The sequence below is a fragment of the Enoplosus armatus genome, chromosome 11, assembly GCF_043641665.1.
Source record: "Enoplosus armatus isolate fEnoArm2 chromosome 11, fEnoArm2.hap1, whole genome shotgun sequence".
Classification (NCBI taxonomy): Eukaryota; Metazoa; Chordata; class Actinopteri; order Centrarchiformes; family Enoplosidae; genus Enoplosus; species Enoplosus armatus.
The window spans coordinates 17,396,863-17,419,119 of NC_092190.1; the positions used below are offsets into that span (position 1 = coordinate 17,396,863).

At 42.3% G+C, this 22,257-nt stretch overlaps 1 protein-coding gene across 1 annotated transcript; it reads right to left on the reverse strand.

Moving 5' to 3' along the window:
- Window positions 1-21,873, reverse strand: LOC139292060 (alsin-like). The gene is made up of 40 exons (XM_070914200.1): window positions 21,854-21,873; window positions 20,910-21,070; window positions 20,178-20,402; window positions 19,708-19,898; window positions 19,418-19,450; window positions 19,121-19,321; window positions 18,786-18,892; window positions 18,442-18,662; window positions 18,074-18,161; window positions 17,609-17,799; window positions 15,789-15,957; window positions 15,412-15,508; window positions 15,107-15,184; window positions 14,568-14,795; window positions 14,089-14,260; window positions 13,627-13,822; window positions 12,915-12,980; window positions 12,450-12,609; window positions 11,528-11,659; window positions 10,774-10,902; window positions 10,334-10,357; window positions 8,757-8,827; window positions 7,803-7,869; window positions 6,700-6,878; window positions 6,160-6,225; window positions 5,822-5,920; window positions 5,268-5,432; window positions 4,876-4,987; window positions 4,219-4,296; window positions 3,964-4,100; window positions 3,603-3,758; window positions 3,347-3,461; window positions 2,801-2,958; window positions 2,278-2,376; window positions 1,870-2,049; window positions 1,550-1,595; window positions 1,379-1,440; window positions 835-984; window positions 487-583; window positions 1-122 (listed from the first exon to the last, which is right to left on the reverse strand). Exons 1-40 carry the CDS (start codon window positions 21,871-21,873, stop codon window positions 84-86), a joined length of 4,965 nt encoding a protein of 1,654 aa, XP_070770301.1. The 3' UTR covers window positions 1-83.
- Between the last annotated feature and the right edge of the window lie 384 nt (window positions 21,874-22,257).

Below are 22,257 nucleotides of genomic sequence, written 5' to 3' on the forward strand. Positions count from 1 at the left end.
GTGGTTTTGACTGGTTTGTTCTGGCAGTGCTTTCATTGCTCTCTCCACTTTTTGTCGACTGTGTGGCGTCGTCCTGTCCGCTCCTACGTAGTCGACTCCTGCTGGATCTGGATGTAACAGGCCTGCAGCAGAGTAATTTAACTGAGGATTAAGTGACTAAGGACTACCGACTGATGATGATGAATATATTACAGAAACTTAAAAGCACCAAGATTACACACACATCTTTTAAGGAAGCACAATCCTCTGAATTTGTTATTTTAGTAACTTGACCTAAACGTGACTGACCCATGTGCACTGAGCGATGGCAATTTACAACCATCACGCTGCCTGAGCAGCTCCTATGGGCAGAATGCCATCAGATTTCAAAAGATTGTCACCTAAATGTTTTTCCAACCGTGGCTTACATTCAAGAAACAGAGAACGTGTACCATGTATAAAACTATTATCTGTACGTGTGTGTGTGTGTGTGTCCGGGGGTCCCACCTTCAGTGTGGTGAACATCAGTCCCAACTCTCCATGCTGAACGTTGGGATCCATCAAATCTTCTATCAGACTGACCTCAGCTCCCAGGTTCCTGATCCTGGAGAGCAGAGCAGCAGAAACAACGTGTTCAGTCACCAGCCTGCAGCGTCTGCTCACCTCTCCATGTTTGAAACATGATACTTTGTCATAATACCAAAGCCAAACTGATCAACAAGCTAGTTGTCAGTTAAACAATTGCCTGAGTTTTTCTAGGTGCAAATTAGCTACATTAGCTGTGTACAGAATAATAACTGAATGGCATTAGACAACAAATAAACAAAGGGTGTGTGTATGTGTGTGGTAACACACCTCGCCCTGAGCACCAAATAGAGGAAGAGAGGGAGCAGATCATCCATGCACCACAGGAAGTTGTCATCCAGCATAGGTTTTACTTCCTGGGTCAACTCCTCAAACGTCTTCTGGATGACGAGCAGTTTGTCTGACGGAGTGAAGGTGGTGCTGCATGTGTACACAGACGCACATTTTTATTTATACATTTATTAATGCACTTTCAATTTTGTTGCACTGTTATACAAATACAGACTTGTGTTGAAATACTCTTACTCATACATCTTGGATATTGCTTGGATTTTTTCATTATTGGTGGTAAAACTTTTTAAATCACTGAAACCTCTTCAGTCCCTCCGGGAATTTGCAATCATGTGATCACAAGAATGAATGCAAATTGTCCAATCACAATATTTCTGAAAAAAAATGAAGGTCTGATGCAGAAAAACAGTCACAAGCCTCAATGATCCAACTTCTTACATATATATATAAAAAAAAAGGGATTCCTGCTTGTTCATCTGCTAATCACACTGCACCGACAGTGAATCAGTCACATGGAAGCTACCTGATTTGTTGGAGTGTCTCGACAGCGGAAACGAAGCAGGCGTCTGTACTGCTAGACACAATCTGTGACAAAAGAAAACCAGTTACACAAAAGATGCAACAGCACACTTTAACCTTATGTTGGAATCACAGGTAATCCATGAGGAGTAAAAAAGTATATTTAGTGTCTGACCTGCTTTTTCTCTCCCAGAATTGACATCCACACTGGCCAGAACTTCCTACAAGAGATTATAGATTGTGACAACAGACAAGAGTGTGTGTGTGTGTGTGTGTGTGTGCGTGTGTGTATGTGTGTGCGTGGTTATCTGTAACACACTCTCTTCGTAAGCATACAGCTGTCTGCTTTAGAGGTGGCCAACATTTTAAAAGGTATTTAAAAACCTGGTTACCAACAACCAGATCTTCATCGTCAAACTTCATTTAGAGACAGCATTTGTGCGTGTACAAACAAATGTGTGTGTCTGTGTGTGCTTGTTGAATGTACACACTCACTCCTGCACTCCCAGGAAGCTGAGCAGTGACTGGTCGGGCTGTTTGTTGAGTCGGAGGATGCGCTCCCAGTACTGGGCCTCCTCCTGCTCCTCCTGCAGGCAGTACAGGGTAAAGAGAGGAGGGTAGAGTCGAGGGAGGAGCAGAGGCAGGAGCAGAGAGGAGCAGCTCACCACCATAAGACTGCAGGGAAACAGGGTGGAGGAGGAGGAGGAGGAGGAGAGAAAGATGAAGGCTCTACAACAACCTGTATTTTCTAATAGCACTGAGATGAAGAAGCTGACAAAGAACTTCTTGTTTCAACGGTGATCCATCTGGATGAGTCTTGTTTGGATGTCATCTAATAAGCTAACCATTAGGTCTATTTATGTGTGTGTGTGTGTGTGTGTGTGTGTGTGTGTTGACACTCACCCTTGCTCTGCTTTGTTAGAGTTGTGTCTGCTCTTAGATGGAGAGGCGGGGGGGTCTGGGATGATGCCTCCATCATCTGGTAGCCCCGGAAACAGAAACCTGCAACAATTTTAAACATACGTATATTTAATTTAATGCTTTATTTGTGTGTTCTTCCTTGTTTTGCTATCTGATCTCTACATTGTGACAATATGCTTTGTTTAGATTGTGTCATAACATGCTGAAATATTGTCAGTGTGGTCACTCAGCATCTGATGTGTCACGTAGAAAACAACAATAAAACAATTTCCCTCCTGCTAGCCTTCCTGAGCGGACATCACACATGAGAAGACGACAGCCCTCTGTAACACCTGAGCCAGGTGAGTTTCTCCACAAACACAACAGGAGAAAAACCAGGGCTGAATGTACCATGCAACGCACACTAGATTCCAGTCTACAGAAGGCTGTGGGCTTCATATTTAGAGACAGAGGCGAGAGAGAGGGGTCAGCGTGAGGGATCTACAAAGACTGAGCTTGAATCTACCGGACAATGCTGTAGAAATGTGTGAGGTAGGCCTGGACCTCCTGGACGGCCTGCCGGAGCAGCCTGCGGTTGGATCCCACACCGACGTAAGTCATCCTATAGACGGTCACCAACGTCTCCACCAGCCAGCCCAGAGGGTGGAGAGGGGTCTCACATGCCTGACATACAGACACATGGACATGCACACTTAAGTATTACACCAACAAAACCACTGACAATGGAACAGATACTGTTTTCCTTGATTCAGTCTGACACTAAGGCAGCACATACACACGATTCACATTAATATTATTATTATTATACACTCCACAACACTGTATTATGTACATCCAGCTAAAACTAATTCAGTCTCATACAACAGTCCTGTAATAACCCGCCCCCCCCTTCATGAAGGTTATAGAAGATGTAGTTTGTGATGCTGCTTAATAGTATTATGTTACACTGAGAGGTGTTTGTAATATTTTGTCTACAAATCAATGCACATATTAGTATAAAGAAAGAGAAAGACAGTGATAGAGTTTCACACACACACACAGCCACTTGTACCTTGATGAGGTATCTTCGTATGTTGTCATAGTTCGCGGTGGTGATTGGTTCTCCATGCTGAGGAATAAACTCCAGACACTCCAATACTTTGCTCTGAGACCTACTGAGGTCTGGGCTACAAACACACACACAAACAAACATACACACACTTATTTTGACATACAGCTGTATCTATCTAAGAAAGCTATGATACAATTTACATTTGCCTCTGTGTGTGTGTGTGTGTGTGTGTGTGTGTGTGTGGCGCTGTATCTACCTTTGTCGCCGTGCACTTGTTATAGTGACAGCGATGTTCTCCCAGGCTGCAGTCCTCTCTCCTCTCCCAGCAGCATCACAGCCCAGTCGACTCCAACACTCACCAAACACACAGACCCACCGGTGACCTGCAGGCACCACGTACTGACCCAACCTGCTGCACATGCACACATCGAAACATTTATTAAAATACCAAACAGAACACGAGCAGCACTAGACGATACAAACTCTGTGAAAGACTTCCTGTCGTGCTTCCGATGACACCCATCAGCCTCACAATAATATTCACACGCCTGAACAGACGAACAAGCAGAGAATATCACAGAATATCAAGGTTTCACAGAGTACACAGTAACACTCACAGCAGGCTGTTTCTCTCTTTGTTTTCTGGTTCATCGACGGCTGGTTTGGTGTACGTTCCAACCACCTTCAGCCCAGCGGTCCACTCTCCGCTGAACAGGCCCTCCAGGCAGTCCCCGTTAGGCAGGGATAAAACACCCTGAAGAAGAAGGGAGAGGGAGTAATGAATGTAATGGCCATTAGACGTGGGCAAGAAGAGAGCGTGACAAACACACAGCCGGAGCGCACAGACAGAAGGAGACAGAGATGCTTTCTACCTTCCCGTTGGCATTCCAGTCATCCGAAAACTCCCCATGGAAAGCCGTGTCGTCATCTGACACCAACAGACCCAGACCCTGGTGGAAAACACACAGCGCATCAAACTACACAAACAACGATTAGACACACAGGTGATTCATTCACTACGACCACAGAGTCTGGAGGTCTAACCCTTCTTTCAGTTTGACTTAATGGCCACACAGGCACACATTGAAGTACATGCTGTAAATAAACAATCGCACATGCTAATCATTTTATTCACTCTGTTTCCATCATCTCATTGTCTGAGGTCATTTACAGTTGATGTGAGACATTCAAAGCTCAGTGGCACCACCTGCTGTCTGTAAGTGGAACTACACATCAAGACACACTGTTATCCACCTACTTAAATCTCATATTCTTAAAAATAGAATCAATGATAAGACATATGAGATGATAATTGATAGCAAGAGGGCTTATATCATAAACACAATTTACTGGCCTCGAATCTACTGGGTAATCCAGATTTAAAGCGCCTCAGGCAAAACTCCCAATCAAGTTTCACAGTTACGCAGACTGATGCCCGTCCTTCCTCAGATTGTTGTGCAGTTGAACCTCTGTGCATCCAGCCACGCATGTGTCAGAATGACGAGGTGGATAGTTCAGGGTGGACTTACACTCATCTTGTTGTCTCTGAAGGTCCCTTCATAGTACACACCATACTGGGTGACAACCACGGCGCTGCCGTGCCGCAGCTCGTCCAGCCACAGGCCCATGTACTTCTCACCTCTGGGAGGAACACATGAGCAACATCTAAATTCGCTCACTGCACATTCAGTACAGTCAAGATAACAAATGAGTATATGCAGAAATGGTTTTAAGTTAGATTCCACTGAGAAGTAAAACTATAGCTCTTGTTTTAGTTGACCTTATTATTACAAATAAGGTCAACTAAAACAAGAGGCCTTAGGGGAAACTCCCTAGGGAGGGGGGCATACTACAACTAGTAAATCTGGATTCTATATAAATAGGAAGCTTTCTTGGGTTTGAGCCAAACCATTAATCACACCTGGTGATGTCATCATGGACTCCGTATCCTGTCTTCCTGTCATGGACCCACTGGCCAAGGAAAACGCTGGAGGACGTCTTGGCCAGCTTACCGGAGCTCAGCATGCCGTAACCGTGCCGCTGTCCATCACAGAAACAGCCCTCGTACACTTCACCACTGGCATACCTGGTGTAGATCCCACAGAGCCATGAATATATACATATATATGTATATATACACACACACACACACACACACACACACACACAACAAGATAGTGGCAATCTATATGTTTTTGTGCAGAGCAAGGCACTACGACTCCCAGGGTTGTGGGTTCAATTCCCAAAATGCTGTGAAGAGGTCATGTAGGATTCCAGTCCCAATTTAGGTGACTTGTGACCTAAGTCATTGCTGAGTCGGACATGAGTCAGACTAAAGACTGAATATTGCCTTTACATGTGTCACTTGGTGTCAAGTACTGCTACTTAACTACAGACATGGCCCCTGTGACTCGGGTATGTCCGGTATGCTACTCTCTATCTTACTAAAAAGTCAGTAAAAAACAGTGTACTGACTTGTACTTGCCGAAACCATGGATCTTGCCATCTCTCCAGTGTCCTTGGTAACTGTCAGGCTTATTCAGCACTTTGTTAGGTATTATACACTCTCCATAGCTGGAAAGAAAAGTAATAATTACAATGTAATCTTTGCTAGTTAATCACATAGTTGTAAATAGCAAAAATCACCAGCTGGTTTCACCGTTTCAGGCATACTGGATGTTCAAAACTTTGAAAATATTTAATCTTCTGATCAAAGGTCTCTTAAGGGAAGAGAGATGTAACATATTGGACAAGAACAACATTAATTACACGTTAACCAGCTCTTTAGTACTACACCAGATTAATGTACTTACCCATCCTCCAGTCCACTCTTAAAGTTCCCGCTGTAGGTCCGTCCATCTGGCCACTTCATGGTGCCTCTGTAACGGCAAATATATTTTACTATTTGCACATAGCCAGTTTTACACTCTGTAGCCATTCAATTAGCTACTACCAGACAGAATCAACTTAAGCCTTTATTCTAACAAAGTCTGGATTCAACAAAGCTGTCTGTTCAAAAACCCTGCACATGTTTTGATTGCTCATTCATTCACTTGCACACTGTTCCTCTTTGTCCCACAGATCTCTACTGATTTGAGATTTGAGATTTTAACTAATTAATACGTATGTCAACATTGTGTGATACTAAGGGTAAGAGCTGGGATTCAATATTCTTCCTCATGGTGCATTCAAGGACACTCCAATATCGAAGAGAACCAATGCACACACTTGAACATGCATTTTATGAACACACCTATATGCAAACATTATTCAGTACACACTGTAGCTGCGGAGGTGGAGATAATAGGCACACACACACACACAAAAAGAGACAAACAAACACGCTCTCTAACCGGCCATGAACTCGTCCTGCCAGCCAGCCCCCAGTGTACTGGGCGTCTTTAAACCGTCCCTCTCCAGTGAACATGTAGGAGGCCGTGCGAGACATCGCAGTCACCCCCGGTGATGACCCCTGACCTCCACCCCCCAGCACCTGATCCACTGCGTGGTTAAGCGATCGCAGCCACTTGTTCTGGAGAGAGAGAGAGAGAGAGAGAAAATAAAAGTTATGTTTTTAAGAAAGAATGGTCATATGAGAAAGAGGCAGAATAAGAGCAGAGAGATGAAAACATCATAATAAAACAAAAGAATCGTAATGCATACAGAGAAACGTCAGTGCCTCCTGACTTAAGTCAATTCAACTTATAAAATGGACATATTCTGTTCTTGGAGTCACACATGAGAGGTGTTGTTGTAGATTGGCCATTGTTGAAACCCTCCCCAACTATATGTCCTGGTACTGCATTGTTCCCATAATAACGCCTTCTACCTTGTCCAGCCTGTTTCACAGATTGCACCGCACTATGCCATGTTGCTCCAGCACCTCTGGTCACTCAAACAACAAAGATTTGTTGGTCACACTTGATGAACGACAAGTAAATCATACAGAGATAATAGGTTTGTCTCCATCTGCTGACGTAAAGACAATTAATCTTATCTAAGCCAAAACCCACACTGAAGAAGAAATGGGAAGACTGAAGAACTGTGCAGTAAAAAAAAAAGGTTTATTGATGTTTTTATACCAGCTGGGGTGGAATGAATAACTTTAATCTTTTGAAAATCTCAGAGGTGGAAAACCGAAAATCATCAGCATACTGGGAAAGTTGTTTTTTAGTTGTATTTAATGCTTGCAGCTGACAGCCAAAACAAGAAATAAAAGCCTGTTAGTAGTACAGTACATTGAATAGAAAGGTGAATAGTAATAAGATTTTATTATTTATTCACAAATCCCTTCAGAATTGATGACAAAAAAATCATTCTACATCAAGCAAGCTTAATTGTTTTTTTCATAATATTGATATATATTTATTTTTCTAAATTTGCAGCATAATTTAAAAAATACAATTTGCAAACAACTTCTTGAAGTGGATAATAAGTGTATAAATCATAAATGTACCTTCTCTTGTGGTGTCGAGGCTGCCAGGGTGAAACTCTCCTCTGGACAAGTGACTTTGATGGCGTAGCTGAAAAAACGAGAACGATAATAAATAAATAATTTTTTTTTACAAGATGATAAAATGTAAAAATCAAAGCAGAAAGTATAACTGAATAAATCAAATCAGGGTTGATAACGCAAAATGATAGAAGATGTTTTGATCATTTGGAACAGGAATTTAAGATACCCGCTTTTACTAGTGCTTTTGGGGGGAACAAAAAGATAAAATTTTACATTTCAGGTTTAAGCAGGTTAGTATCTGGGCTTGGACTCGACTTGTCTCATATACAATAAAGAACTAGCCACTGTCAGCCAGATGTTCCAGCTATCGCATGAAAATGATAAAACCATTTTTCAATCAGTGACACAGACATCAACCTTTACTCCTTCCCCGCTATAGATGATGTAGTTCCAGAGGAGACCAACCAGCAAGCAACCACAGAGGCTGAATGTTCACCAGCTGAGGCGCCTTAAAATGCAGTTCATCTTATTAGCCACTAGATGCTGGATCCAAGAGATGGAGTCAAGAAAAAGGACATGAGGAGAACAAATTTAATTTCCTCCAAGATGTGTCTCAGGGGAAATGGTTGCTTTCCCTGAATATTATGGTTTAAAAAGTGGTATGTGTCATGCCAAGTTTACTGTAAATTACTGCTGCAGTGTTTGCTGCTTGTTTCAGCTCCATCCATCACCAGACCAAATAAATAATATGGATTTTCTGAGCTGTAAACTCAAAAGATCCCTTCAGACCTATGGGTGACATCGCAGACCAGACTGAGGCTATAGCATTACATTACTGCACTCTTATGTTCATTATTCACCATCATTAACACTGTCATCCATGGACTTGTATTCAGCATTAGTCATGTTAGCTTTGACATTCATTTTGATGGATTTTTAAAACAACAAACTCACAGTCCGCTGCTGTCTTCAGTAACTGGTTTCACCCACAGACAGGTCAGAGGATAGACGTGGTGTGTGGAGAACTGTGGAGAGAGACAGAGCGGCGCTATTTTATCACCACCTTTCTGCTTACGTAGGACACCGATACTTCACTTTATCGCAGAATACCAAATCAATGTTTTCAGGGACGACCAAATCCAGATCATGTGTGTGAGCGAGAGAGAAATGAACCAATAGATTTGCATCTTTACACGTCTCACTGTAGTTTTTAATATGCATGTGAGTTAGAGAAGGTACACAAAATATCTGTAATACTGTATGTGCATGTGAGGAATGTCACTGTACACCACGTCCTGATTCCTAAAGTCATGTATTCGTCAACGGTTTCCTCCATGGAGTTTTGATTTGAGTTGGTATTTCTTTCAAGATATTTATTGAAAGTAAATGAAACTAAACCAGAACACACTCGACGATACTAAACCAAACTTTTATTGATAATGCACAAAAACATGCAAAACCTCTGATATGCTGCTTTGAGTTTCATTTTTACAGTTGAATTTAACAAAGCCTTACTATTAAATTTACAACGCAAGACGCATGCACGTGTGCAATGCAGCATTAACAGTATGTCCAAGGTCTAATACACAACACAGGACATGAACCCAGAACCACAGAGAGAAACAGGACAGGCTTCACTATTGTCTGCTGTTCATTAACACACCACCACCGCACACCAAACAGAGAGGAAGACAAGCTATTAGTTAGGGTTCAGTGGCACACCGTTTTATACAGAAAGAAACACACAGTACAGAGGGAGAGACACACAGGACAAGGCGACAGCAAATATAAAGTCACACGTTGTTTTGTTTAGAGCTGGTGATGTTGTTGTCTCTTGGATCAGATGCTTTTGAAAGCCAAAACACTGTGATGAGTTGCATCCGTTCACCAGCATCTTTACGGGCTGTGAACTACTGTGACTATGACCTCATGTATTTTCACTAACTGACTAATGTTACTATTGCAAACACACCCAAATCCACACACACACACACACACACACACACACACACACACACACACACCAGCCTGTTTGGTAGCAGCTAAAGCTCAGAACCAGCCATCAGGAAAACAAGTATAAAACAAATTTCAACACAGGACATCTGCAATGCTAAGGACTGCAATATTATTTATTCAGTTAGCCTACCCTCACTGGGGTGGACAAAATATTAGAAACATCTCAGAGTAGCACAATACTGAGAGTTTCAACAAAAACATTTAAACAAAAACTGGACATTATAACCTCCATGAAAGTAGGAGTTATTGAAGGGCTCTTGTTTGAGCTCGATGTGCGCATTTAACTGGCAACTGAGTGCAGAACTCATAGCTCCTTTTGGGTGAACAGTCCCTTTAACATCACATAAAGTCCTGTGTTAACATTTATTTATTTGCTTACTAATCCCAAGTGAACCTGTCAGAGTGTAAGCACTGAGCAGAGGCCAGCCCACCCATGCCGCTGCAGCACAAAGCTCAGGTGGTTAAACTGGCTGGTTGGTTGGCAAGTTGGGTAAACTGATGTCAGATATACTTACAAGGCTCTGAGTGGGAATGGCGCCCTGAGTGAATGAAAGATACAATGTACAGATATAAACTTCATCTGCAAAACATGGTACAGGTGGTCCAGAAACACCAGGAGGACAGAGATGCACACACAGAGCCAGAGGAAGCTGTCTGATCTGAACAAGACTGACAAAGATCCAGCGGGTTTTCTCTGGTGTTTAAACACTGGGTGTTGTTGTTCACTGTAATGCTGTTTGAAGTTCATTTAAAATGTTTTCAACAGATGGGTCCATTGTGCTCGCTCCGCCTTGTTGTAGGCATGTTAGCAAATATGATTTACATATCAACTTCTGTCTGTAGGGAATGAATGGTGTCCACCATGGATTTATACTACCTACAAATAGAAGATAAATACCATCATTTGGCCGATTTTGTACAGATTTTGTGTTTTCACGTGTGTGTGTGTGTGTACCTGTGTGTGCACCAGTGTGTCATTGAACAACATGAACCAGTGGTTGGAGAACCGCCCGGCGTTCTGCAGAGTCAGAGATCTGTTGCTGCTTTCACACACCACACGGCGCTGTGGGAGACGCAGGGCCTCCTGATGAACAAACACACGTGTATATTTCATTATTAAAATCTGACAAACTGTGTATTACACTCCCGTAGAGGTAGACATGCTGCATTTACGAATTACCACCTGGAGACTTTCTGTCACATTTTTTAATTCAATAGTCAAATGAGTTTGCTTTTATCTGCACTCACTCACACACTCATATTGTGGAAAATATGGTTTCCATCTGAGTACTGACACAGTATATATAACAGCCTCACTATTCAGCATACCAACTTGCTCTTCAAATATTGCAGCTAGTGGACAAATATAATACTGTTCTGTACCATTTGTTTGCTCTGAGTTGCCCTGACCATAACCTCAGCTATCAGGTAACCAGGAGGACTTGATGTTGGAGCAAGTGCAATAACACAAATGCCCCCTGTTAAGGGCAAAAACCTCTCTTTGTGAGCAGGAACGCCGTTATCCCTTAGTAGTGAAGTACATGTCACCAGCACAGTTGCTTAAGTGGTTTAAGATGTCCAAATTTATTTTCAAGAACCTGTATCGTAGTTTGGCAATGTAAACTCTCTCAACGTTTTCTCACCTAAACACAGTACAATCAGGAAGAATGATAGCAGGTTTAAATAACTTAACACGGAGTTGTGCTCACAGTAGTTTTTCCAGAGTGGGTCTTCCAGAAGAGGAAGGTGGTTTCAGCTTCTTTCTTCCTCCTCAACAAGGACAAAGACAGGGACTCATACTGACTACAGCCCTGATGGAGGGACTGATACTCTGTAGTTAACTGGGGGATAGAAAGAAAAGAGCGAGAGAGGTTTAAGAGCTTTAGAACATACAGAAGAGTCCAAAGTAGAAGAAGTATACCTCCATTAACAGATCACAATACATTCTAGCTGGCTGCCAGACCACTGGAACCAATCAGGCCATTTTAATTCTGCTCACGAAATGAGAAAGAGACAGAGGAACATTTTCTACTCTACTGTAGTAAATATGATGAGGACTGACTTCTTCATTAAAATAACAACAAAGAACACAAGAAAGCACAAACCTCTGCCAAGACTGCAAAATTCAAAGCAAAAAGCTTTGGAAATCACCAAACTGCTCAATTTAGTAGTTAAGGCTGATTCTCTCCAGATGGAAGCACATGGAAATAAAAGGCCATTAAGCTTTAGTTTGGCATGTTAAATGTATTTTATTTACTGCTAAATAACTTAATTTTTGTTGAGTATTATTCATCAAACATTTTATTATAATATTTATTATGTTATTATCTAAGTTACAGTATCTTTGTTTAAATGTGACAATACATTTGAAGCTTATTTAGTTTAATCATTCTTACTGTATCTTTACCTAGGAACTGGTGTTGCGAAATGAGGAGCATCTTACATTCGAACCAATACAATGAGATTAATAAGTTACAATACATTCAAAGTTACTCAATCGTGGGAAATTAAGACATTTGGAAAAAGAGAAAGTGAAAGAGAGAGGAAAAAGAAGAAGAGTGTTTGAGTGAAAAGAGAATCAAAGCGCAGAAAGAAGAAGGACAAAGAGAGAACAGAGGTTTTCCTCCTCACCACATCGTAACAGGCTGCCAGTTTGAGCAGGACTCGGCTGTACTGGTGGAGCTGCTGCAGAGGCCAGTACAACAGCGAAACCAGATCAACTTCACCACTGGCAGCCTGGTCTGATGCACTCAGCTGAGCGAGCGTGGTCTGCTGAGAGCCTAAACACTCACTGGACAGAGACACAGGGAGAAATAATCCATTACCTTCAGTATTTTCATCTCAATATGTGGCACAGGAAGTGTTGTGTTTTAAGCCTATGGTTTGTTTTGGGGGAAAAATAAAAGGACTAGGTATTTAGCACAAGCATGATCATCAGCATTAATGGTGATTCTTTCCCTGCTAACACCAAGGCCTTTGCAGTGGCACTTGCAGGCTCATTAATATGAATGAGGGGTCTATGTTTTCTGTGCAAGGCTAAGTGAGGCGAGCAGTACTCCTCAAGTGAAAACATAAAGACAAAATAAAGGAGCTTACAGTGAGAGTTTATGGAGTGATTGGAATCCACCCATCACCTGGAAGTTTCCTACTGCAGAGCAATACCTGGAGAGAGACAGACACAGAGGGAGGGAGAGATTTTAATTTCACGTGCTAGATACAGTACATGAATGTCAAATGAACCAGTAAGTGTGAAAACAACGTGTACCCTTTATCTCATATCAGTGGTGTTCTTACTATTGTTGACATGTTGAAAGCAATCTTTCCATAAGTCCGTTCACTCCTTGCACTATCTACTGTCAACAGAAACTGGTTTGTGTCTTAAACCCACGTAAGAGATTTTCCTCATTCTTTCTAATGAGCCCAAAGAGAAGTGACGGCAAGTGAAACTTTGTGAAAACCCACAAAGTGGGGGTCTGTTGTTACAAATACAAATAACATAAGGTGGTATTTAATCAAACTTTACCTGTAATTTCTAAAGCATATGTAAAATAATTAGAGCAGAAGTATTTGCCTTTTTAAGTGATTTATGTTGTATAAGAGAATAATAGTGTCAGTAAAAAACTGGCAGTAGTTCTACTGTGAGAAATTAAGTTGGAGGAAACACAAAGCTAAGAGAAAGAATAAAGCACAGGAAAGAATCGTAAAAGCAGAGAGACTAAAAACAAATGGAAATTTTATATTTGTGATAAAGAAACTATGAAATACAGTATGAGCTTTTTCTGTGGCAAGACAAAAAGGTGAACCTTACTCTTTATAAACGTCCAGAAAGTGCTCAGTGTGCGTCAGCAGGGGAAGGGAAGTGACATCACGGCCCTGCACATCATGCAGGAAGTAGCTGAGTGACGTGGATTGTCGACCAATCAGGACGCTCAGACGAACAAAACTCTCACAGAGAGAGAAGAAGAGATGAGTGCATGGCTTACCTAACGACGGACACGCACTCTCTGTGGAGGAGAGCGCACACACACACGCACACACACACACACACACCAAATTTATATAAGTTATTAGATGCTCAGCAGGCATGTATTATTTCACAGATAATTTGTTGTATTTTGCACACAGTTCTTTGCATTTGGCACAATTTCATATGTTTTTATTCACATTTAAGAGGAACATATTCAAACTCCTGTATTCAAAACCACAAATAGTACGCAGGTCTGAGGTGGAAATGCAGTGTACATGCGCCACAGCACAGAGACCACCTCACCTCTGCTACGTAGCGGCGTGAGGAGGAGCTTCCTGACGTTGCTCAACCAGCAGTAGAACTGTCTCTCTCTGGAGGCCAGCTCATGGATAGCTGAGATAAAACCCATGACGTTCTGGTCTGCCAGCAAAGCACAGCTCTGACCACCGCTGCACACACTGCTAATGTAACCCATCTACACACACACGCACACAGGGGTTTTGTTAGGTTTTCCTTCATTCCAGTATTTTGTGGTTTCTCTCTGTTGCATTTAGTGCTTTGTAATGTTTCCTTCTCCCTTTGTTCAATGTACTGTAAGTCCATCAGATTTAAGAATGGTGGCTGTAATTAACGGCTATCTCTGTGTGATGTATGTATGTATGTCACAAAAGCATACTTTTTTTGTACCTATGAGCAGTATGTAAAGAATAAGCAGCTGTGCTCCACCCATCATCTCCCTGACTGTCAGACCACAAACAGTTGTGTTTTGAACACACACACACCTCCATGCAGAAGGGCAGCAGGGTGGGTCTGACTGTATAACTCTCTGCTCTGTTGGGTGACCTCTGGCATGACCTTTGACTCTGGTGTGACCCCTCACTCTGCGCCGGCATTGGCTCTCGCTGCGGGCCGCAGTACAACAGGACTGGCTGGACACAGTCTCCATCAGCCAGGAGGAGGGAGTGGCTCTGACCAGCTGACACGTCCCAGACCCTCAGACCCTCAGACAGCTACAGTGGCCCGCCGGGGACAAAACACAGAACGCCATTAAGAGATTTACTGGCTTGTTGTAGATCTGTTACAATTCAAACATTTCTTTGTTGTATATTCTTATATGTTACCGAACACACAGCTCAGTGCACAGTATCTTTTCTTCTCTGTGTTATTTCAGCATAATTGCATTCATATTAATTTATTGACTAATTGGTTGTGTCAATGACTAAGAAAATAAGCATTTCAATAAATAAATAAATATAAGACTAAACATATGAAATACTGTAAATTAGTTGAGTACTAATGACTGACTGACAGACTGCTGTACCTTCGCCTGTTGAGGTACAGTGACAGGACTGTTGACATGACCGAGCTGTCCACACATGTTGCTACCCCACGAGTAGACCTGCGAACCACAAGAGTTTCAGACTTTGAAAGTGGTGACATTTTGGTCAGTCTTCACTTCTTCAAAGCGTTGTATGAGACTTGTGAAAGCATAAGGTTAGACTTAGATTTAGTGTGAAGGGTGAGGAATAGTGTCAGTGGCCAGGGAGCATAGTATGTCCTCACATATAGATGTACAATCGTCTGTGTATGTGTTTGCATGTGTGTGTGTGTGTGTGTGTGTGTTACCTGGCAGTGAGCGGTGAGAGCCAGTGAATGGTGTGACCCTGCAGCGACTTTGATAACCTCCTCGCCTGTCAAAGACTTGATACACAGAGGCTGGAGTCTGGACCGACCCACACACACACACACACACACACACACACACACACACACACACACACACACACACACACACACACACAAAAGGCGTTTGTGTCCATCTCACACGTGTGACAGAACAGGTACGCTCCTGTTTTAATCTATTCAGATGGCTTTTATGAAGTGATTTGTCCAAAGTGCTTAACATGACTATAAGTGCACAGTTTTCTGTTGCCGTATAAGAATATATCTATACAAACCTGGCTATATTATAAGTGTGTGTGTGAGTGTTTGTATTTCCACACCTGGCGAGCTGATCTCCGTGACCCAGTTGCCCCTCAGACCCTCGACCCCAGCTCCACACTTCTGTCTCCAGAGACGGCAGCCCGTCTCCAGCCTCCTCCGGTGCCGCAGCCTGGGTCCGACCAGCGGAGGACGGCCTGCAGGCGCAAACCCGCCGTTGCCGTGGAGACCCTGAAAGAAAAACATATGACCTAATGGTAAAGTCCTAGTAACAATGTTGTTTCAACTAGTTTCTACTAGTTACATTTGAACATCTGTCAAGACTGCAAATGCACTTCATCTGTCATATGTAACAACAGCCAAACAGAGCAAGTAGGTGATGTGTCTCATGCTGCAACATGATGAAGGGCATAGCAGACATGATCACACATAACAAGTATAACATTAGCCTGTAGCTGCTCTGTGTTGCGTTCTCTCCTCAAACAAACTGCACCAGAGTGTTCACACTGCAATTTTCTCACCAGCCTAAATAAACTGTACTACATGGGCAAACCGAACAGGTTTGTTATGAACACACCCTGACGACTTAATGAGCCAACTTGTCAAACTCTGTATCCCCAAAACAGCCCACAGAGAGCTGTGTGAATCTGTCAAGTTGAGGTAAGCAGGCACAGAGCAGGACACCACAGCACAACAACAGAGAATCCATTCTGTCCAAGTTGTTATAAACCCTCCTGTTCAGCCACGAAGGTTAACAAAGGTTACGCATTTTTTACTGCTATTCAATATCTTTTGGTGAAGGCAAAGTTTATTTTCCTAACTCTAATTTGGATGGTTTTCAGATCTGTGTTGACTGATGAGAGACTTTCATTTTGACACTCCTGAAACCCTGGGAAAACCAGAAAATGAGAAGTTAGTCTGCTGCGTCTGCTAATCACCACTTTCCCTGTGCCTGTCCGTCTTTTGTGGCACTATCGATACACTTCATACACTCTCCTCGGGATATACAAAGAGTAAAGAGACTTTAAATGGTTAATTGAGCTATGAGAAGGTTCCACATGTCACAATATTCGTCTCATGTGACAATATAAGTTATATTGCGAGCAAAAGACTCGTTTTCATTTTCTCCTGATAACTAGTTAATTGTCATGTTATCTCAAGAAAGCAAATATTATTGCCTCAGGATAACAACAATGATGTTATCTTGTGAGCTTGCGCATGCTGTGATCTTGACTTATGTATCAGTGGATTTGAGCTGATAACGTCAGATCCAGGAGAACCCATTGTTGTTCTGTGTGTCAACGTGAAAGGGAAAGCACAGGCAGAAACTGTATTGTGCGTTTCTGTTGGAGATAACATTTATATTCTTCTTCCTTGTGAGCCAGGCTGCAACTTCACAGCGGAACGGATTTCAGTGACTCTGAGATTTTGTTTACGTAATTGGTACCAGATAATGTATAAGAGGTGCATTTGTACAGTCGGAGGTGGCACATTTTGGCACTATAACCAATTTTGATGAGGACGAGTACGACTATCGACAAAATCATAATTACGGCATCCAAAAGCCTCCAGTCAATAGTTCATTTAATATGAAGCTTAAAACGGGGAAACAACTAGCCTGCTCTGTCCGAAGTTGAAAAATACTCTCACCAGCACCTCTAAAGCATATTAATTGGCTCATGGCTAATTAACATGTTTATTTCAAACACAAACAGAAATGTAAAAACTGTAAGTTGTGGTTTTATGGGGAGTTATATGCTTTAAATATTTGTTTTTGAACAGCTTCTTCCAGTCTTTATGCTAAGCTAAGCCAATAGCCTCCTGGTTCCACACTCAGGGCTCAGGGTATCAATCTTCTTATTTAGCACACTTCACACCCCACCATTCCTACCACGGGTGGGTGTCCCAGGCAGGGAGCGTCTCCTGTTCGCTGCTGCTTTCCCCTTCTGGTTTATATTTGTCAGGCTGGAGCTCTTCTGGCCGTGCAGTGAGTGCTTCTCCGCCTCAAGACAAAGACGAACTTCTTCCAAACACACTGGGGAGGAGGAGTAGGGCACGGCCACTCCACTGTTACCGTAGAAAAGAAGGTCAAATATCAGGGGTCAAATACACTGTAGGGGAGAATCATCTTGGTATGTTGGTATGTGGACACTGCAGCTTAATTGAGTTTAGCCTGAGTATCTCAATTAGAAGAAAATTACTTGACTAAAATGAAGATCCACAAAAATAGCAATACAAATGTTATTTCTGCTATTTCAGCAACAACCTCTTTACACAAGCTTATTGAAACACTGATTAATTGAACTGCCTAAAAAAGTGCTTCATTGTCAACTGAACTTGGTCTTACTTGTTGGTTTGACTCTTAATTGGCGAGTCTTCTTTGTAACTGGAAGTCAGCAGATCCGTGGAAGGAGTTGAAAAAACACAGCTGTCATCTGGAGAGAACGATGGCGGGAGAGAAGGAAGAAAGATGTTGGCGTTAAAAGCAGAAAGAAGAAAGTAACAAACAAAGCGAACAGAGGAATGAATGAAAAAAAAGCAAACACACAATGGAACAAGAAAAGCAATGAACGACAAAATTAACAAGGCGTGAACAGCTATGAACAAATAAACAAGTTTAGGAACAAAACGGCAAAAGAACACAGAGATACATATATGAATGAGGTAATACATAACAAATAAACAAACTTCAAAACAAAGGAAGAAAGAACCAACCTGAAGTGTAACTGCTCAGTGAGTCAGTGTCTCCAGGCCCAGTGGTGTGGTTTATCTCCAGTGACTGATTAGAGAGTTTCTGGAGGAGGTTCTGAATCTCCATTTCATCAGCGAAAGCAGCGTTCTCATTGGCTGTCCAGCCTGACAGTGGGTGGGACTTGGGGCTGCCGTCTGTCTGAGTGAGAGGGTCGGTGTGCCGATCTGCAACTGGAAGATTCTTCCTGAAGTTTTGCAATGGAGGGAAGGGAAAGAGAGAGAAAGCAGAGGAAAACTGAAATAGAAAAACATTAAACGTAAAAACATAGGGATACAAGAGAGACCCATAAGACCCCGTAATTCTGTACTGCTTAGTGTTAAATTTGCTGTCTTCAGAAAATGGACGTGAACTGCAGCCAGCTGACCTTCCCCCTGGTTGGAACCTTCGTCTTGGGCCTCTTCTTCTGGGAGAGGTCTGGGAATGCAAACCAAAGCTGGGCATCAACCAGTGCTGAAAAAGCTGAACCCTGAGCATAAACACTTGCAGAAAGGAACAGTATGATATAGTGTAAATCAAAGATCTTGTGGTACCAGATTGCAGGAATTAGTTTAAAACATTTAAAATTTTTACAGCCTCTAAATTCTGTAATTTTATATCTTTCGGGTTACAACAGGGTGTTGGGGCTGCCCAGAGTATATTTACCTCGCCTGTCATGACTTCAGTCAGCTCTACCCCCAGCGGACAGTAGTGACCAGTATCAACTGCAAACGGCTCCTCCTTCTCAGTCACTAAGGGGTGAGGTGACTGGCCCCGCTCCCTCTTCTCGGAAGGTTTCTGGGTATTGTAGGTCTGTGGAGGTAAACTGCGAACAACGGCCAGGCTGTGGTAGGCACCACAAGCCACCTGTGGGAAATAAATAGAGATGGTATTTCTGGACACAGAACATATAATTTTTTGTAATTTAAATGTGGCAATGAAGATTTCAGGAAGAGAAACTACCTGAATTACATGTCTGCCAGCCAAATGCTCCACCTGTGCCAGAGATGCAAATAATAAAAATGTGATAATTAAATCTAAATATACAGTTTTGCTCACATGCACACACATACAAAATGCCATCAGTTCACCATCAAACAGTACACACATTTAGTCTTATTTCCCTTCTTGCCAGTTTAAAGATAAAATATTCAATATTTCAAAGTTTCAATATCCACAACAGGGCTGAGTCAGTTGATATCAGCTGACTGAATTTCGAATGCTGAAATTCATTGAGCCTTTCACAAACGCACCTTCTTTGGCCTCCATACGGGGAAGGTGCTGGTGACCAAGCCAAGCTGGCAGCCGCTGCCCCATGCCCACAGCTCGTTCTGGGCCGTCAGAGCCAGGCTGTGCTCCCGTCCTAAGGCCAGATCCACGACCCGAACCACTGCTGGAGGAACGACGTCACTGTCCACCACAGTCACCGGACACGGCTCTGAAACTGACACAGGATATTTTACATGGCGCCGTTTCCCCAACATGTATTAACTGGCTAATATATTTAGAATCTGACTAAATAAGAGAAAGGAAATGTTTTATTTATTAATAATAATAATAATAATAATTTAAAGAAAGACAGAAGGATCAAATGTGATCAAATTTCTCGACAATGGATTACAGGAATGAGGGAGTGGCTGAAGGCACTGAGGGAAGTGAAACATAAGGAGGGCAAGCAGTTGGTAGGCTGGACAAACAGGAAGGAGGTAAGGTGTTCACCAACCTGTGATGCTTGTGGCTGTGTCTCTCTCAGTCAGCCCACACTGTCCTGCAGTGTTCTCCCCCCACATGTAGATGGTGCCCTGCTCGGTCAGCGCTCCACAGTGAAAGCCGCCGGCAGCCACACGGACCACCGTCCTCCCCAGCAGAGAGTCCTCCAGCAACGGAGCAGACACCGGGATGCTCAGATCCCTCCACAACAGCTCACCGAATGAATACACCAGACCACCTGGAAGACAGCAGCAACTGAGTGGCTATAGCTAATTTTGACTTTAAGATGTCTCTAATGCAGTTAGAACTTGTAGCTTAGGGTAGTTTAAAATGCATGAGAGGACTATAATTGTTGAAGATGTAATGATATAACCACAGCAAGCCAAGTTCACAGCAGCAACAGATACACACAAAAGAAACACCTCCCTTTCCAATACTGGTGGGGCGATATGGACAAAATATCATGATAATTATTACAACACTGTGTTATATTCATTAGGTTACAATATTTACTGAATGATTCAAAATTTGTTTTTAATGACTATTCAGTGTTTTAGTAGACCAACCTTTAAAAAACAAAAGCACAACATTTAAGATCTCATGCTTCAACTTGTGCATTCAGAAAGGAGAACTCTGAACGACACTATCTCAATATAAGAATATTTAATCACAATACGATTATGCAAGTGATAGCATTTAACTATCGCACAGCCTTACTTTCACACGCACACAAACACTCACTCACCCTGTGTCAGCAGGAGTCCATGGTGTTCTCCCAGGGTGGCCTGCAGGACAGGTCTGGACAGCAGCACTCTCTCTGGAGAGAGCTGCTCACTGGGGCGTGCTGACTGCCAGATGTGAAGCAGTCCTCGCTCTGGAGGTGTGGGGGCCCGCTCATCTTCAGGGCTGCAATGACACATGCAAACGAATCACTGATGCTGGCCTGAAATGGGCCTTAAATTTAGACATACGCTGACCTCAGCCTAAACACATTCTGTCCAAACTCAAACCAGCTGAACACCAGCAGCTAATTTTGAACCTGGCGACCACCAGCCAGGCCCTGAGACCACCAGAGATTTCTAATGCTGAAATGTGTTGAGGTTTTAGTAAAACCAACATGGCTTCTCTGAAATATGTATTAAATTCCATCTTACTCATCCGTCGACCAATAATTGTTTGTTCAGCACCTTCAGGCCCCGACATGTTTTGAGGGAGGAGAACAACATCTGTAAATCACCCACTCATACCAAACTCGATGAAAAATACATTGTAGAACTGAAAACACTGGCCAGACAAGCTAGTTAGCAAAAGTGACAAATCCAGAGAGTTTGTTTGGTATACAAAAGCTCCAGTTTTGATTTAAATGTTTTCAGTGAAGCCAGACTGTTGAGGCTGAACATTTTTCAATATAAACATGTAAAACATTCAACCAACTTTAATTAGGTTTTAACTTGTAAGGCACTTGTACTAAGGGAATTACAGTAATAAAAGCATAATTTACTGTTAGAGTGAGAGACATCAGTGGTCAATCTAATCTCATATCTAGTCCAGATCACACCTAAAGGAAACATAATTGCAGTAGCATCTTGCTTTCGAATTCAACATGTTTCCACGAGAGGTTGCTGGGGAGATATAATCAGGACAGGGACAGCTCAAAGTGTGTGTGTGTGTGTGTGTGTGTGTGTTTACCTCTCCTCTCTGTTCTCCATCACTTCAGACTCTCCATTCCACAGGACAGTGAAGGCAGCTTTATTCTGGTGTTTACTTCAGGTGCTTGTCCTCTGTAAAACACCAGATAACAAAATAACAAATATATACATATATATATATATATATATTGCTATGGACGCTCTTGTGAGTCTGAAATAAAGTTTGAATTGAACTGAATTACTTGACTAACATGTATGTATAATATCGTTTATTGTTTTTCAACTGTCCAGCGAGGATATGCTTTCATTTCATTTTAGTATGCTACGAAAATCAACACTGAACTCTAGTAAAGATTATGTTATCGAACAAGTATTTCCAAGTTCAAGAATTAAATTTCTCGCGATGTTAATTTCGTTGTCCAACCAATGGTTCCACTGGGAGCA